General features: G+C 45.7%; 1 protein-coding gene across 1 annotated transcript in view; it reads right to left on the bottom strand.

Annotated features, from left to right (window-relative positions):
* Positions 1–8,322: 8,322 nt before the first annotated feature.
* The window catches only part of PIWIL2 (piwi like RNA-mediated gene silencing 2), a 255,710-nt gene continuing 248,244 nt past the window's right edge, over positions 8,323–15,788 (bottom strand). The window contains exons 21-24 of the mRNA XM_040414771.1: positions 12,743–12,848; positions 11,054–11,307; positions 10,862–10,969; positions 8,323–8,679 (exon numbers count right to left, since the gene is read on the bottom strand). Of these exons, the coding sequence (XP_040270705.1) occupies positions 8,523–8,679; positions 10,862–10,969; positions 11,054–11,307; positions 12,743–12,848 (625 nt within the window). The 3' untranslated portion in view covers positions 8,323–8,522. The remainder of the gene's footprint in view (positions 8,680–10,861; positions 10,970–11,053; positions 11,308–12,742; positions 12,849–15,788) is intronic.

The raw sequence follows: 15,788 nt of genomic DNA, 5'->3' as shown, positions 1-15,788 counted from the left end.
CCCATATAGCATTTTTTGTACAGGGGCTCTCTGCTGTCTATGTCTGCTGCACAGTCATGTGACCTGTCATGAGTATGCACAGCACATCACTGTGTGCAGGGCTGTCTAAGGCTACTTTCACATTAGCGGCAGCCTTCTGTGCTGCCGCTAGTGCACGCGTGCCGCCGGAAGTCCGCTCCGGCACCAGCACGGCATACAGGCGGCCGGAATAAAACTACATGTCGTAGGTTTAGGGTCCATTCAGACGTCCGTAGTGCATTGCGGATCCGCAATACACCCGTCCGGCACCCCCATAGAAATGCCTATTCTTGTCCGCAATGGCAGACAAGAATAGGAACTGCTCTGTTTTCTTGCGGAGCTGCGGACCGGAAGATCGGGGCCACGCTCCGGAAATGTGGAGAGCACATAGTGTGCTCTCCGCATCCATTCTGTCCCCATAGAGAATTAATGGGTCTGCACCCGTTCCGCACAATTGCAGAACGGATGCGGACGTGTGAATGGAGCCTTATTCCGGCCGCCCCCATTATAGTGAATGGGGCTGGAGCGGACTTTTCGGCGGCACGCTTGCACTAGCGGCAGCACAGATCTGGCAGGCTGTTCACCTGCCGGAGAAGGCTGCCGCTAATGTGAAAGTAGCCTTCGCCTGTCCCACATTCATGAGTATGCTCAACACATTACAGTGTGTTAGGGCTATCTTAGGCTACTTTCACATCTGCATTTTCCTTTCCGGTTTTGAGATCCGGCAGATGATCTCAAAACAGGGGAAAAACGCATCGTTCAGAACAGAACCAGTTGTATTATATCGAAAATGATTATGGTAAGTCAATGGGTGCCGGATCAGTTTTTATCGTGTCAGAAAAAAACGGATCCGGCACCATTGACTTTGTTTTTGGTACCGGATCCAGCATGTTCAGTTTCCCATGCCGCGCACAAAAATGCTGCTTGCAGTGGTCTTGTGTCGGGCATGGGAACGTAACAAACCGGAACGGAATGCATTCTGGTGCACTTCATTCTGGTTTGTTCAGTTTTGTCCCCACTGACAATGAATGGGGACAAAATGGAAATGTTTTCCTCTGGTTAGAAAAATTCTCTGCAGGATCTCAAAACCGGAAAGTAAAATGCAGATGTGAAAGTAGCCTTACATGACTGGTCACATGACTGCTGGGCAGGTACACTATATACTGTGACCGGTCAAGGGCATGCACAACACATCACCGCGTACAGGGTGGTCTATAAATGCCCCGTAGTCATGAGCATGCACAACACATCACTGTGTGCAGGAAATATGTACAGAAGCAGCACTGGAACACTGAAGAATGTTATGTCTCCAGGTGCCACCAAGGGAAGTTTACAACCGGAGGAGGAATGCTGACTCATCGCTACCAACTGTGGTCTCAACTTCAACAGGGGAGCATTTTTAATAATGTCCTTTTGATGGCTGATGGAGCATCGCAAAGAAGCTCTACATACAGCATAAGGATCCTGCAAACAACCCCCCAAATCTCAGCTCCATGTGTGGCATTGCGGGATATTGAAGATTCTTGGGCATTGGACTTATTTTAGCAGAGCTCATTGGGGTTGCCTTTTTTAGAAAACTAATTTTTAAAGGGTCACTGAGTGTTCAGAAAACTTTTGATATGTTTCAGGATTGGTCCAACACCCTGCCGTTCATCTCTTCTGTGTAGTCAGCACCAGTACTTACACTGTAGTGGGGAACGCTCATAATTGCAGCACTTCAATCAATGAAGTGAATAGGAGCAGAGATGCAGTTGTGGACAGTGTCCACTATAATGCTGACAGTGTAAGTACCGGCACTGACTACACAGAACAGCTTATCGATGGGGGTACAAAAAGGTATGGACCCCTGCTAATCAACTAGGGGTCCTCTGTCTGAGGACAGATCATTACTTAAAACAGGCTGGACGTGTATGATGCAGATTTTCCTTTGCAGAATTGTGAGAAGTCCAGCATTTTACAACAGCAGCAAAAATAAATCTCATCCATGTGCTGATCCACATTGGAAACTGACAACCTGTCAAGCAGCTCCACACAAGCCTAAGATCAGAATGCACAATGCCAAGTGGCAGCTGGAGAGGTGTAAAGCACGTCATCACTAGAAACATCTATCTATCTGATGGTTTAATCCGGGTTCGAAATATGCCCAAAGTCTGCTAGCTATGAACACATAGTGCCTACTGTACAATTTGGTGAATGAGTGATAATGATTCGGGGCTAGTTTTCAGGGTTTGGCCCCTTGTTCATACTACAGCACACAAGACATTGTACACAACGGACGCTTCCAACTTGGGGAAGACCCTTTCCTGCATGACCGTCCCCCCTGTGAACAAAGCGAGCTCCATAAAGGACATAAGATGGTGAGTTTGGTGTGGAGGGTAAATGAATGGTCACACCGAGCCCTGACCTCAACCCCATCCAAAACCTTTGTGAAGAACTGGATGGCTGATTATGAGCTAGACATTCCCAACATGATCAGCCATCCAGTTCTTCCCAAAGGTATTGGATGGGGTTGAGGTCAGGGCTCGGTACTTTCCGCATCTGTTGCGGGGTCCGCAAAAAAAATATAACCTGTCCTATTATTGTCCATTTTGCGGACAAGAATAAGCAGTTATATTAATGGCTGTCCGTGCTGTTCCGCAAATTGCGGAACGCACACAGACGCCATCCGTGCTTTGCGGATGTGCAATTTGCGGACCGCAAAACACACAACGGTCGTGTGCATGAGGCCTTATTCACACAGTTAGTGTTCGGTCAGTGATTTCCAGCCAAAGCCAGGTGTTCAAAAACACAGAACAGGTGCAGATCTTTCCCGTATACCTCATGTCTGTGGAGGCTCCAGTCCTGGTTTTGGCTCACAATCACTGATGGAAGTTACTGACCAAAAAACAGGGAGAAAGCTGCACGAAAGGACCCGACCCCTGAGTGGTGAAGCAGAAAGGACACATCCCCTACGCTGTGACAAAGAGAGCTGCCAGCTTGAAGATAATCCAGATTCTAGCAGAGCAATTGGAGAAATGAATGTGGAGATCTCTGGATCCATGTGAGGTACCGGGCTGGTTCTGGCTCTGTTAGAAAGAGATGGTCATGTGCTATGTGATGTCTGATTTTTATTTTTTACATAACTCATGGGAAGGCACAGTTCTATAGGTTTAATCAGTACACAGTGTAACACAGTGGTGGTTTCCTCCAAGTGCAGTTAATTAAATGAATCAGTTGATTGACGAGAGTCCAGTTTTGGAATCCCGCAGCTAAAAGCGGACATTACTGGGACAAGCCACAACCAACCAGGTATTAACTGCTGAAGGGGAACGTGGATTTACATGGCACTACTTCACAGAGGGGTCCTAAGGTGAAATCAGGTCCTAATAGGACACTCCCTTTAAAATAAATAATCACTGTGGAATGAAAAGTCTGCCATCTTCTCAATCCTTTACTATTTTTAAGATCTTTGCTTGTCAAAAGTGAATCGAAAATGTATTGTTCCTTACATGCACCAGTTTGATAAGTAATAGCATTTGGATCTAAACAATTAATTTTTCCATTCACTGACAGCAAGCACATAGTGAGGAACTGAACCTAAAGTGTAAGACTTGACTACCCCTATACATTTTTAAAATCTACGTCGTATGGATCAGTATCTCTGTTAGGCTCTTACCTAACCTGTGGCTCTCCAAACTGCGCAGCAAATACTGCCCTGACAACTTGTGGCTGTCATAGCATGATGGGAGTTGTAGTTTTGCATCCATCAGCTGGAGTGCCACAGTTTGAAGAACTCCGCTTTGGCTCAGGCCTCGTGGAGACCCAATTATCCAGTCCAAATTTTCCTCTGAAAGATTTCCGAATGCCAAGAAAACGGTGGCCCCTAACTCGGATCTTGTCACTGTATGGCCAGTTTCAGATAGGTGGATCCATGTGGGAGCGTGATTTCCCGTCCTGGACTCTGCTCCTGTAATCATTTATAAGGGCTCATGCACACGACCGTATGTAATTTGCTGTCCACAAAAAAATACGGATGACGTCCATGTGCATTCCGTACTTTGCGGAACGGAACAGCCGGCCCCTAATAGAACAGTCCTATCCTTGTCGTAATGCAGACAATAATATTTTTGGGCGGAACTGACATATGGACATACGGAAACGGAATGCACACGGAGTAACTTCCGTTTTTTCTGCGGGCCCATTGAAATGAACGTTCCGTTTTGCGTAACCAGACACGGAAAGATAATACGTTTGTGTGCATGAGCCCTAATGCTGTGTGTCCCTGTCCTACATCGGCTCTAATGAATTGTACTGACAGCATTATGTCAGTACAATTCTTTACAGGGACACACAGCATTATAAATCAATGCAGGAGCAGAGTTCAGAGTGGGCAGTCACGCTCCCACATCGTCTGAAACGGTCCAATCACAGGTTTAGACCCATCTGATTCTACTGGATTTTTTTACTTTTCCATTTAAACACTGAAAAACACACACCAGATTAAGACGGAGTTTAAAAGTATTTAAGAGTATGAAAGAGGATTTCCACCCAAAACGTTAAAAAAAAGACCAGCAGAGCAGTAGCTGAAGTCTGACCATTATGTTTCCTTCTGTGCTATACGGATGGTGGTGTTTTTCTGTTCCACTGCGGAGGTCGTCTGTACATAAGGGTTTGATGACGTCCTCGTCACATCTGCCAGAAGGTGCACTGGGATGGAACATGTAACTCAGTCATAGTCTGTTTTCTTGCTGAATAAAACAAAGCATGTATTCGGGATGCTTCTCTATGGGGCGGTCACAGCTGGGTGGTCTTTTTGAATTGCCAACTGTGCTCTAATTGACACGTGACAAGTCAAGTACATAGCCTGAGTGATCAAAGGCTCGATGAGCACAGTTTTAAAATGTCACCTCTTCCAGTCAAATGTAAGTGCAAATATTACGGCTCATATTTACCAAAATTCACCATCTTAAACATGGAGGACATCAGAACTCTGCAGTGTGTGCCTCTTTATTCGGGAAACACCACGATGGCTTGTTATAGTCTATGGACCGTTCAGTACGGCCAAAGCTGTCTGAATGGGCCTCATGGCTTCCTGAGATTATTGAGGGTCCGGCAGCTAGGACCCCCCAATGACCTTTTATTTAAATGGCAAAAAACTCTTTCAAAGAAAACTACATCCAGAATAGGAAGCCCTCGACCAAAATGATAATTTACATGGGGCACCCCGACATAGAGATACGAGATGTGCTTGTCCTCCTTTTCTCATTCACCCCCAGACAAGAAAGCACTTTTATCAGATCAATATGGAGGGGTGCAAAATCTGCAGGACGTCCCCAGACTCTGAAAAGGTTGGCAGTTATTGAGTAGGGAAAGCTGGGGAATAAGAGGAGACCCAGATACTTCAGAGGTGGGGTTCATAACATTTTTTAAATAAATAAAAATAAATGAAAGGCATATTTTTCTGCTTTTGGGTGAAATTTTCCTTTTACAATTGTCACTTTAAAGGTCATCTGTCAGAAGATTTGTACCTATGACACCAGCTGACCTGTTAGATGTGCGCTTAGCAGATGAAGACATCTGTGTTGGTCCCATGTTTATATGTGCCTGCGCTGCTGAGAAAAATGATGTTTTAATATATGCAAATGAGCTTCCAAAAGCAACGGGGGCGTTACCGTTACTCCTAGAGGGTCAGCTCTCCTATAACTGCCACGCCCTCTGCACTGATCAACAGGGCCAGGCATTAAGATGGTTTCACCGCCTGGTCCTGTCAAAGTGCAGAGGGCGCAGCAGTTGCAGAGGGTCTAGGTGTAATGGTAACGCCCCCGTTGCTCCTATAGTCTCATTTGCATATATTAAAACATAATTTTCCTCAGCAATGCGGGCTCATATGTACATGGGGCCAACACAGATGCCTTCAGCTGCCAAGCGCACATGTAACAGGTCAGCCAGTGTCATAGGTACAAATCTGCTGACAGATGTCCTTTAAATCAACAAAATCTCCACCTACCAACAAATCACTAAGGTAAGCTTATGTAAGGCTTAAAGGGGGCCGTGAATGACACGCCAATTCCGTCTTTCATTTTGTGTGTCATGCTCTGCCCACTCAGGCCTTGCACTTGGCATACAGTGTCTGTCGAGTTCTTTTCAAGGGGTATTCCCATCTCAGAGATCAAGGTCATATCACCACTAATATCAGATAGGTGTGGGCCCCGCTGCCATCTCCAGAAAAGGATAGCACACTGCAAGCATGGCTACCTGCCAATTAACTGCTATGGGGCTGGTGAAATAGACGAGCCAGCGCTCGGCTACTGTCAGAATTTCCATAGCAGTGAATAGAGGGTGGCTGCTCATGTGCAGCTGCTTTATGTTCGATTTGAGGGTCCCATTCTGTTGTGAAATGGAGTTAAGACGGGTCCCAGACGTGGGACCCGCACCTGACATTAATGGCGATGTGCAATAATGTCTGCGATGAGAATAACCCCTTTAACATAATTATTTGAGGTGCTCTCTTCTGTCAAGCCATATAAAAACCTTCTCTTAGTTACATGTGTTCCTAAAAAAGCAAGACTGACAAAATGGCCACTGGTCAGGCTGCCACTGGGATTATCGCCAAACGTTCTCAGCTTTCTTAATGGCAAATCTGCCTGTATAATCAGTGATGTATGTCCCGACCAAGGCTGCACGAGTCATCATTCAAGGCTGCAGCGGTGCCCATATTAGTTGTCACTGCGCTTCCCAGCTAGAAAATAAATAGCAAGATGAATTTTTTACAGTTTGACAGAAGTCGATCATAGCCATGAGGTGAGGGCTTACAATCTGTGTACAGCGCTGCGGAATATGTCACCACTACATGAGCTACTGGAAAAAATAATATAAAGTATATAACTGACCCCACCTGGTGCACACCTGATTTCCAGTAAAGGTTCTAGTTTCCTAGTGATCTGCAGTTTCATGTGACTTGACAGGTTTTATCTACAGAATTGGTTTCCAACCTGTTGCAAAATGACAACTCCAAGGATGCTCTAAAGGTGAAGATTGTCAGACCATGCTAGGATTCGTAGTTGTTTTTGGAGGCCGCTGCTTACGTAATGCTTTACTTTTGAGCTTCTAGGACACGGAGGACGCTGTGCTCCTCGTATGGACCTACAGTAGGGCTGCACTCACCATCACAGCCGCTAGCTTCTAGGACACGGAGGACGCTGTGCTCCTCATATGGACCTACAGTAGGGCTGCACTCACCATCACAGCCGCTAGCTTCTAGGACACGGAGGACGCTGCGCTCCTCGTATGGACTTACAGTAGGGCTGCACTCACCATCACAGCCGCTAGCTTCTAGGACACGGAGGACGCTGTGCTCCTCGTATGGACCTACAGTAGGGCTGCACTCACCATCACAGCCGCTAGCTTCTAGGACACTGAGGACGCTGTGCTCCTCGTATGGACTTACAGTAGGGCTGCACTCACCATCACAGCCGCTAGCTTCTAGGACACGGAGGACGCTGTGCTCCTCGTATGGACCTACAGTAGGGCTGCACTCACCATCACAGCCGCTAGCTTCTAGGACACGGAGGACGCTGTGCTCCTCGTATGGACCTACAGTAGGGCTGCACTCACCATCACAGCCGCTAGCTTCTAGGACACGGAGGACGCTGTGCTCCTCGTATGGACCTACAGTAGGGCTGCACTCACCATCAGAGCCGCTAGCTTCTAGGACACGGAGGACGCTGTGCTCCTCGTATGGACCTACAGTAGGGCTGCACTCACCATCACAGCCGCTAGCTTCTAGGACACGGAGGACGCTGTGCTCCTCGTATGAACCTACAGTAGGGCTGCACTCACCATCACAGCCGCTAGCTTCTAGGACACGGAGGACGCTGTGCTCCTCGTATGGACCTACAGTAGGGCTGCACTCACCATCACAGCCACTAGCTTCTAGGACACGGAGGACGCTGCGCTCCTCGTATGGACTTACAGTAGGGCTGCACTCACCATCACAGCCGCTAGCTTCTAGGACACGGAGGACGCTGTGCTCCTCGTATGAACCTACAGTAGGGCTGCACTCACCATCACAGCCGCTAGCTTCTAGGACACTGAGGACGCTGTGCTCCTCGTATTGGACCTACAGTAGGGCTGCACTCACCATCACAGCCACTAGCTTCTAGGACACGGAGGACGCTGTGCTCCTCGTATGGATCTACAGTAGGGCTGCACTCACCATCACAGCCGCTAGCTTTTAGGACACGGAGGACGCTGTGCTCCTCGTATGGACCTACAGTAGGGCTGCACTCACCATCACAGGCGCTGAATCTCTCAGGGTTTGGAAGTTTTAATATGTCCAGAGTAACGGTCAAAGACATCTAGTCCTCTAACAGCAAAACAACAACAACAAAAAAACTAATTTGTAACCAATGTTAGAATAGAAGAGGCTAATGCTAAATCTGCGGACTCAGCATGATCCTGTGGGCAGGGCAATAAAAACCTAAACTAAATCAATAAACATGTTGGGAGTCCGGTGACTTCTTCATTTAAAGAAAAAACAGCTTATCGCACAACTGAATGGAGGGTTCGCGGTGGAGAAACTGGCCAGACAGGAAGGCCAATTTGTGGGCATATTTGCAGGGGGCTGGCACTCTGATTGTACCAGACCAGTTCCAGTACATGTGGCACAGCTTAAAAGTCAACCTGGATAGGAAAGAGAAATAACAAGCATTATAGAGAACAGTAGTCATTTCAGAAATATTAGAAGAAAAAAAAAAAATATTAAAATCAGAAATTCTAAAATGCACGCAAATTCTCGACCAAAGCTGCTCAGAGTCGAAAGACAAATGCTGGGGAGGTCTACCAAAAAAGTCATCACTGTGATCACCCAAGTAAGGCTACTTTCACACTGGCGTTTTGGTTTCCGTTTGTGAGATCCGTTCATGGCTCTTACAAACGGTCCAAAACTGATCAGTTTTGCCCTAATGCATTCTGAATGGATAAGGATCCGCTCAGAATGCATCAGTTTGGCTCCGTTCCGTTTCCATTCCGCTTTGGAGGCGGACACCAAAACGCTGCTTGTAGCGTTTTGGTGTCCGTCTGACAAAACTTAGCCAAACGGATCCGTTCTGACACACAATGTAAGTCAATAGGGATGGATCCGTTTTCACTGACACAATATGGCACAATAGAAAACGGATCCGTCCTCCATTGACTTTCAATAGTGTTCGAGACGGATCCGTTTTGGCTATGTTAAAGATAATACAAACGGATGCAGATGGTTGTATTATCTGAACGGATCAGTTTGTGCAGATCCATGACGGATCCGCACCAGAAAGAAGGCAAACGTATCTACCCCAAGAGGGCCAGTAGCGAGTAGTAAAATTATAAAATGCAATATAAATAGACAAGGAGCTGGTAGTCATCAGTCAACTCCCCCACACACATAGCTGGTCAGTCTTGTCAAACTAGATGGGTTCGGCTGACATTTATCTAGTATGTACGGCTAGGTTAAAGGAGTTGTCCAACACCTTGTAAAATATGGAGGAGAGCAGCCAGACCTAGAAAACAAAGTCAGAAGCACAGCTCACCTTCGAAAGTTCCCTCCAGTACTGTTGCTGTGGATTTGCTCCCTTTCAGACAAGAGGTGATGACAGCTCATCCATTGTTCGCGTCCAAGGCTCAGCCAATGACTGGCCTCAGCAGTCATTAGTTCATGGACGGTACGTGACTAATGAGGCCAGTGATTGGCTGAGGGGTCAGTGTTCACTTCCAGGGACTACATGTGGCAGCGCACTGGTCCATGCACAAAGACACATGCAAACACTAGAAACATGAATAAATGTAAATTGCATCACTGCTATACTTATTATATGAAAATTAAAAGCTCTTTGCGCACATTTTTGATCAAAATTGTGTTGGCCCATCTACCAGCGACAAGGTGGCTTCCAACAGATGGGACTACTCAGTCATGCCTCTCCTGGGCTTTTGATTAGAAGCATTAGGCAGATGAGTAGGAACTGCACGGTCCAAACAGGGGAAGCCACTCTCTCAAAAGTACAATACAAAAAACAAAGGGAGACCAGCACCTCATTGTCCTGAATTTTACAGGCTTAGGAGAGGCAAGTCTGATAGTGTAGGTCCCATCTGTTGGAAGCCACCTTGTCATTGGTAGATGGACCCAATGTAATTTTGATAAAGAATGTGAGCAAAGAGCTTCTAATTTTCAAATACTAAGTACAGCAGTGATGCAATATACATTTATTCATGTTTCCAGTGTTTGCATGTGTCTTTTGGCATTGAGAAGTGTTCTGCTACTTGTAGTCCCTGGAAGTGATAACTGACCTCTCAACTAAACACTGGCCTCAGAGGTCACGTCCACGATCTAGTCACTGCTGAGGCCAGTCATTGGCTTCTGGTCGGATGGGGAGCAGTGATACAATTTACATTTTTACATTGTTTGTAGGTGCTGGTCTTACTTAGTTTTTTTGCAGTGATCACTTCCACTCCAATGAACACCTGAAGCCACAAGGACCAGACCTGCAGCACTGGAGCAGAGAGACTTTTAGCAGGTGAGCCCAGCTTTTTTCCTTGTTTTAGAAGCCAGGCAGCTTCCTTGCAGATTTACAAAGTGTTGGACAACCCCTTTAAGGTCAGAGCTTGACACTGAATTGCATTACTTAGCTTTAATTCGGTCATTATCACAGAACAGCTTAAGGAGTCTTAAAGGCCATGCAATGCTCCTCTGGGAAAAGGGTATGCAAATTAGATCTCTTTCCAAGAAGAAAAGAAGGCTGAGCCATACGCTTGGTGGTATCAGAGGCTCAGCCGTCTTTTCTTATTTGGAAAGAGAGCCGGTGAACAAGTAACCTCTCTTATGTCTCACCTCTGTAGATGATCGGGGCTAAGGTTGGGGGTGTTCAACACACACACATAGTGAGTAGGAATACCACAGCCCTGTCTCACATGATGAGAGAGTAAGAAGAAATCCACCCTACAGCATAAGAAACAATATATGAGCTCACTTATCGTTCCAAGATGCAATTAGAAAACGAATGCACATAAAAGAGCGGCTCACCAGTCACGGGAGGTGACAGTATGGTCCAACACTGTCCCTGGTGCAGGAGTAACATATTCTCCATTATGGCAACAGTACATATTGGTGCTAATTCTCTTCTGCACCACAATCACCACTATGCGTGGTGAATAGCCCTGAAATGTACCCAAGCAAGTCTGTAGCTGTGGGACCTCATAATTCTGCACTACTGGCATCTGACCGTCCGAGACTCCATCTCGGTACACTACAATCTTCTCCGGCAGCACGTGGTTCACCTAGAAAACAAATTCTTAATTATGTCCGGTTAAGCAGTAGTTATCACAATATAGCAAATCGATTCGTAAATCTTGAGCGGTGAGGGTCCCCACCGCTCAAGAGGCTGCCCCCTGCCGCATGATTGACAGAGACGGATATATCGCCACGCCTTCTTTTAGGTCTTTCAAATATTTTCCAAATTGAATCATATACCACTAACAGGAAAACACATTGGCCCACATTTATAAAGCAGTTCAGTTTTGTGGGTTTTCTCATCACTCTGCAAATTTGGAAATGACGAGTGGGCTTGATCTCCAAAGGAAACTTAATGTAGGCTAGATTTTAATCCTGAAAACTTTGGCACCACACCATTAAGCCCTGAACTATGCATAAAACAATGGGGTTCAGGGGATACCATATCTCCTTATGGATGGAGATCTAGTATCCCCCGAATCCTGACCTAGGCCTCTCACCCAGTTAAGCCAGTACTCTCTGCTCTGATGAGGGGCAAACACCCCAAAACAGCTGTCTGCAGATGAGATGCTGGCTTAGTTGTTATCTAAGTCCTGCATCATGGCCTAATTAAAGGGGTTGTCCCACTACGCATACCCACTGAGTTATTCAATAAAATGCATCCGTATAGCGCCACCTGCTGTTTGTTTTCTTATTTCTTTGACCTGCTCACTGAGAAGGCCGCACATGCTCAGTTTCATTTGTCAACTGCCTCCTGAGCTGTGATAGGGACAGCATGGACACGCACCCTTTGCTGCAGCAGAAAGGACACTCCCCTTGAGCTGCCAGCTTGATATAAATCTAGCAGAGCAATGAATGTGGAGATCTCTGGATCCATGTGAGGTACAGGGCTGGTTCTAGCTTTGCTAGAAAGAGATTGTCATGTCCTACGATATCTGATATTTTCTCACATTAGTCATGGGATAACCCCTTTAAATGGTCAAACACTGACTTATAGGATAGCTGCCTTACATCTGAAGCAGAGCTTGCTAAAAGCTGATTTGAATACCCTCTTAACACAATGGGGGGAATTTATAAAACATTTTTCAGCACTTTGTGGCAGTCCCAAATTTTGGTGCACCACTTTTATGCAAAAATGACACTTTTGCAAAACATAAATCTGAGGGTCAGAGATGCGTGTCATTTATTAGGGACAACTCAATGAAACACCAGTTTAGATACATTTCCCATCCAAGGCTACTTCTTAAAAAAAAACTCCAAAAACAACAAAAAACCTCTTGGGTTTTTCACTGTGATTATTCTTCAGCACTCCAGCTGTTGTGAAACTACAACTCCTGGCATGCACCATTTACTTCTATGGGAGGGCTGTTATCTAAACAGCTGAGCAAGTATGCATGCTGGGCATTGCAGTTTCACAACAGCTGGAGTGCCGAAGGTTGCTGATCCCTGTTCCAGAGAGCAGTTTGGACATCTATATCTTACCTCATAGAATTTCTGCAAAGCACCCACTAGACACAGCTTTAATCCGTCCACAATTTCCTGATGAGGAAGCTGGAAAACCACTTGTGAGTACCACCGGGTCAAGCACCTGCAAGGAAATATTACACCCAGGGAATAAATGTATGAGTGATGTTCTCATGATCGGTGGGTGTCCCAGTGGTCGGACCGCCACCAGATATCCCCTATCTAAGGGATATAGGCATCACTCATGATGGTAGAAATTGAATGTAGGTATTCAGAATTTAATGTCTTTTCTGTACATACAGTGGATATAAAAAAAAGTCTACGCACCCCTGTTAACCACCTCAGCCCCCCTAGCTTAAACACCCTTAATGACCAGGCCACTTTTTACACTTCTGACCTACAGTACTTTCACAGTTTATTGCTCGGCCATGCAACTTACCACCCAAATGAATTTTACCTCCTTTTCTTCTCACTAATAGAGCTTTCATTTCGTGGTATTTCATTGCTGCTGACATTTTTACTTTTTTTGTTATTAATCGAAATGTAACGATTTTTTTGCAAACAAATTACATTTTTCACTTTCAGTTGTAAAATTTTGCAAAAAAAACGACATCCATATATAAATTTTTCTCTAAATTTATTGTTCTACATGTCTTTGATAAAAAAAAAATGTTTGGGTAAAAAAAAAAAATGGTTTGGGTAAAAGTTATAGCGTTTACAAACTATGGTACAAAAATGTGAATTTCCGCTTTTTGAAGCAGCTCTGACTTTCTGAGCACCTGTCATGTTTCCTGAGGTTCTACAATGCCCAGACAGTACAAACACCCCACAAATGACCCCATTTCGGAAAGTAGACACCCTAAGGTATTCGCTGATGGGCATAGTGAGTTCATAGAACTTTTTATTTTTTGTCACAAGTTAGCGGAAAATGATGATTTTTTAATTTTTTTTTTTTTTCTTACAAAGTCTCATATTCCACTAACTTGTGACAAAAAATAAAAACTTCTATGAACTCACTATGCCCATCAGCGAATACCTTAGGGTGTCTTCTTTCCAAAATGGGGTCACTTGTGGGGTAGTTATACTGCCCTGGCATTCTAGGGGCCCTAATGTGTGGTAAGTAGGTAAATGACCTGTAAAATCCGAAAGGTGCTCTTTGGAATGTGGGCCCCTTTGCCCACCTAGGCTGCAAAAAAGTGTCACACATGTGGTATCGCCGTATTCAGGAGAAGTTGGGCAATGTATTTTGGGGTGTCTTTTTACATATACCCATGCTGGGTGAGATAAATATCTCGGCAAAAGACAACTTTTCCCATTTTTTATACAAAGTTGGCATTTGACCAAGATATTTATCTCACCCAGCATGGGTATATGTAAAATGACACCCCAAAACACATTGCCCAACTTCTCCTGAGTACGGCGATACCAGATGTGTGACACTTTCTTGCTGCCTAGATGCGCAAAGGGGCCCACATTCCTTTTATGAGGGCATTTTTAGACATTTGGATCCCAGACTTCTTCTCACGCTTTAGGGCCCCTAAAATGCCAAGGCAGTATAAATACCCTACATGTGACCCCATTTTGGAAAGAAGACACCCCAAGGTATTCAATGAGGGGCATGGCGAGTTCATAGAATTTATTTATTTTTGGCACAAGTTAGCGGAAATTTTTTTTTTTTTTTTTTTCTCACAAAGTCTCCCTTTCCGCTAACTTGGGACAAAAATTTCAATATCTCATGGACTCAATATGCCCCTCAATACCTTGGGGTGTCTTCTTTCCGAAATGGGGTCACATGTGGGGTATTTATACTGCCCTGGCATTCTAGGGGCCCTAAAGCGTGAGAAGAAGTCTGGAATATAAATGTCTAAAAATTTATACGCATTTGGATTCCGTGAGGGGTATGGTGAGTTCATGTGAGATTTTATTTTTTGACACAAGTTAGTGGAATATGAGACTTTGCAAGAAAAATATATATATTTCCGCTAACTTGGGCCAAAAAAATGTCTGAATGGAGCCTTACAGGGGGGTGATCAATGACAGGGGGGTGATCAGGGAGTCTATATGGGGTGATCACCCCCCTGTTATTGATCACCCCCCTATAAGGCTCCAATAAGATGTCCGTATGTGTTTTGCGGATCCGATCCATGTATCCGTGGATCCGTAAAAAACATACGGACATCTGAATGTAGCCTTACAGGGGGGTGATCAATGACGGGGGTGATCAATGACAGGGGGGTGATCAGGGAGTCTATATGGGGTGATCACCCCCCTGTAAGGCTCCATTCAGACGTCTGTATGTGTTTTGCGGATCCGATCCATGTATCAGTGGATCCGTAAAAATCATACGGACGTCTGAATGGAGCCTTACAAGGGGGTGATCAATGACAGGGGGGTGATCAGGGAGTCTATATGGGGTGATCACCCCCCTGTAAGGATCCATTCAGACGTCTGTATGTGTTTTGCGGATCCGATCCATGTATCCGTGAAAAACATACGGACATCTGAATGCAGCCTTACAGGGGGGTGATCAATGACAGGGGGGTGATCAATGACAGGGGGGTGATCAGGGAGTCTATATGGGGTGATCACCCCCGTCATTGATCACCCCCCTGTAAGGCTCCATTCAGAAGTCCGTATGTGTTTTGCGGATGCGATCCATGTATCCGTGGATCCGTAAAAATCATACGGACGTCTGAATGGAGCCTTACAGGGGGGTGATCAGGGAGTCTATATGGGGTGATCAGGGGTGAATAAGGGGTTAATAAGTGACGGGGGGGGGGGGGGGGAGGGGGGGGGTGTAGTGTAGTGTGGTGCTTGGTGCTACTTATTACAGAGCTGCCTGTGTCCTCTGGTGGTCGATCCAAACAAAAGGGACCACCAGAGGACCAGGTAGCAGGTATATTAGACGCTGTTATCAAAACAGCGTCTAATATACCTGTTAGGGGTTAAAAAAAATCACATCTCCAGCCTGCCAGCAAACGATCGCCGCTGGCAGGCTGGAGATCCACTCGCTTACCTTCCGATCCTGTGAACGCGCGCGCCTGTGTGCGCGCGTTTACAGGAA

This window comes from Bufo bufo, chromosome 1 (genome assembly GCF_905171765.1).
Source record: "Bufo bufo chromosome 1, aBufBuf1.1, whole genome shotgun sequence".
NCBI classification, from domain to species: Eukaryota; Metazoa; Chordata; class Amphibia; order Anura; family Bufonidae; genus Bufo; species Bufo bufo.
Note: the sequence above shows the minus strand (reverse complement) of the source record. Positions and strands in the feature narration are given on the sequence as shown.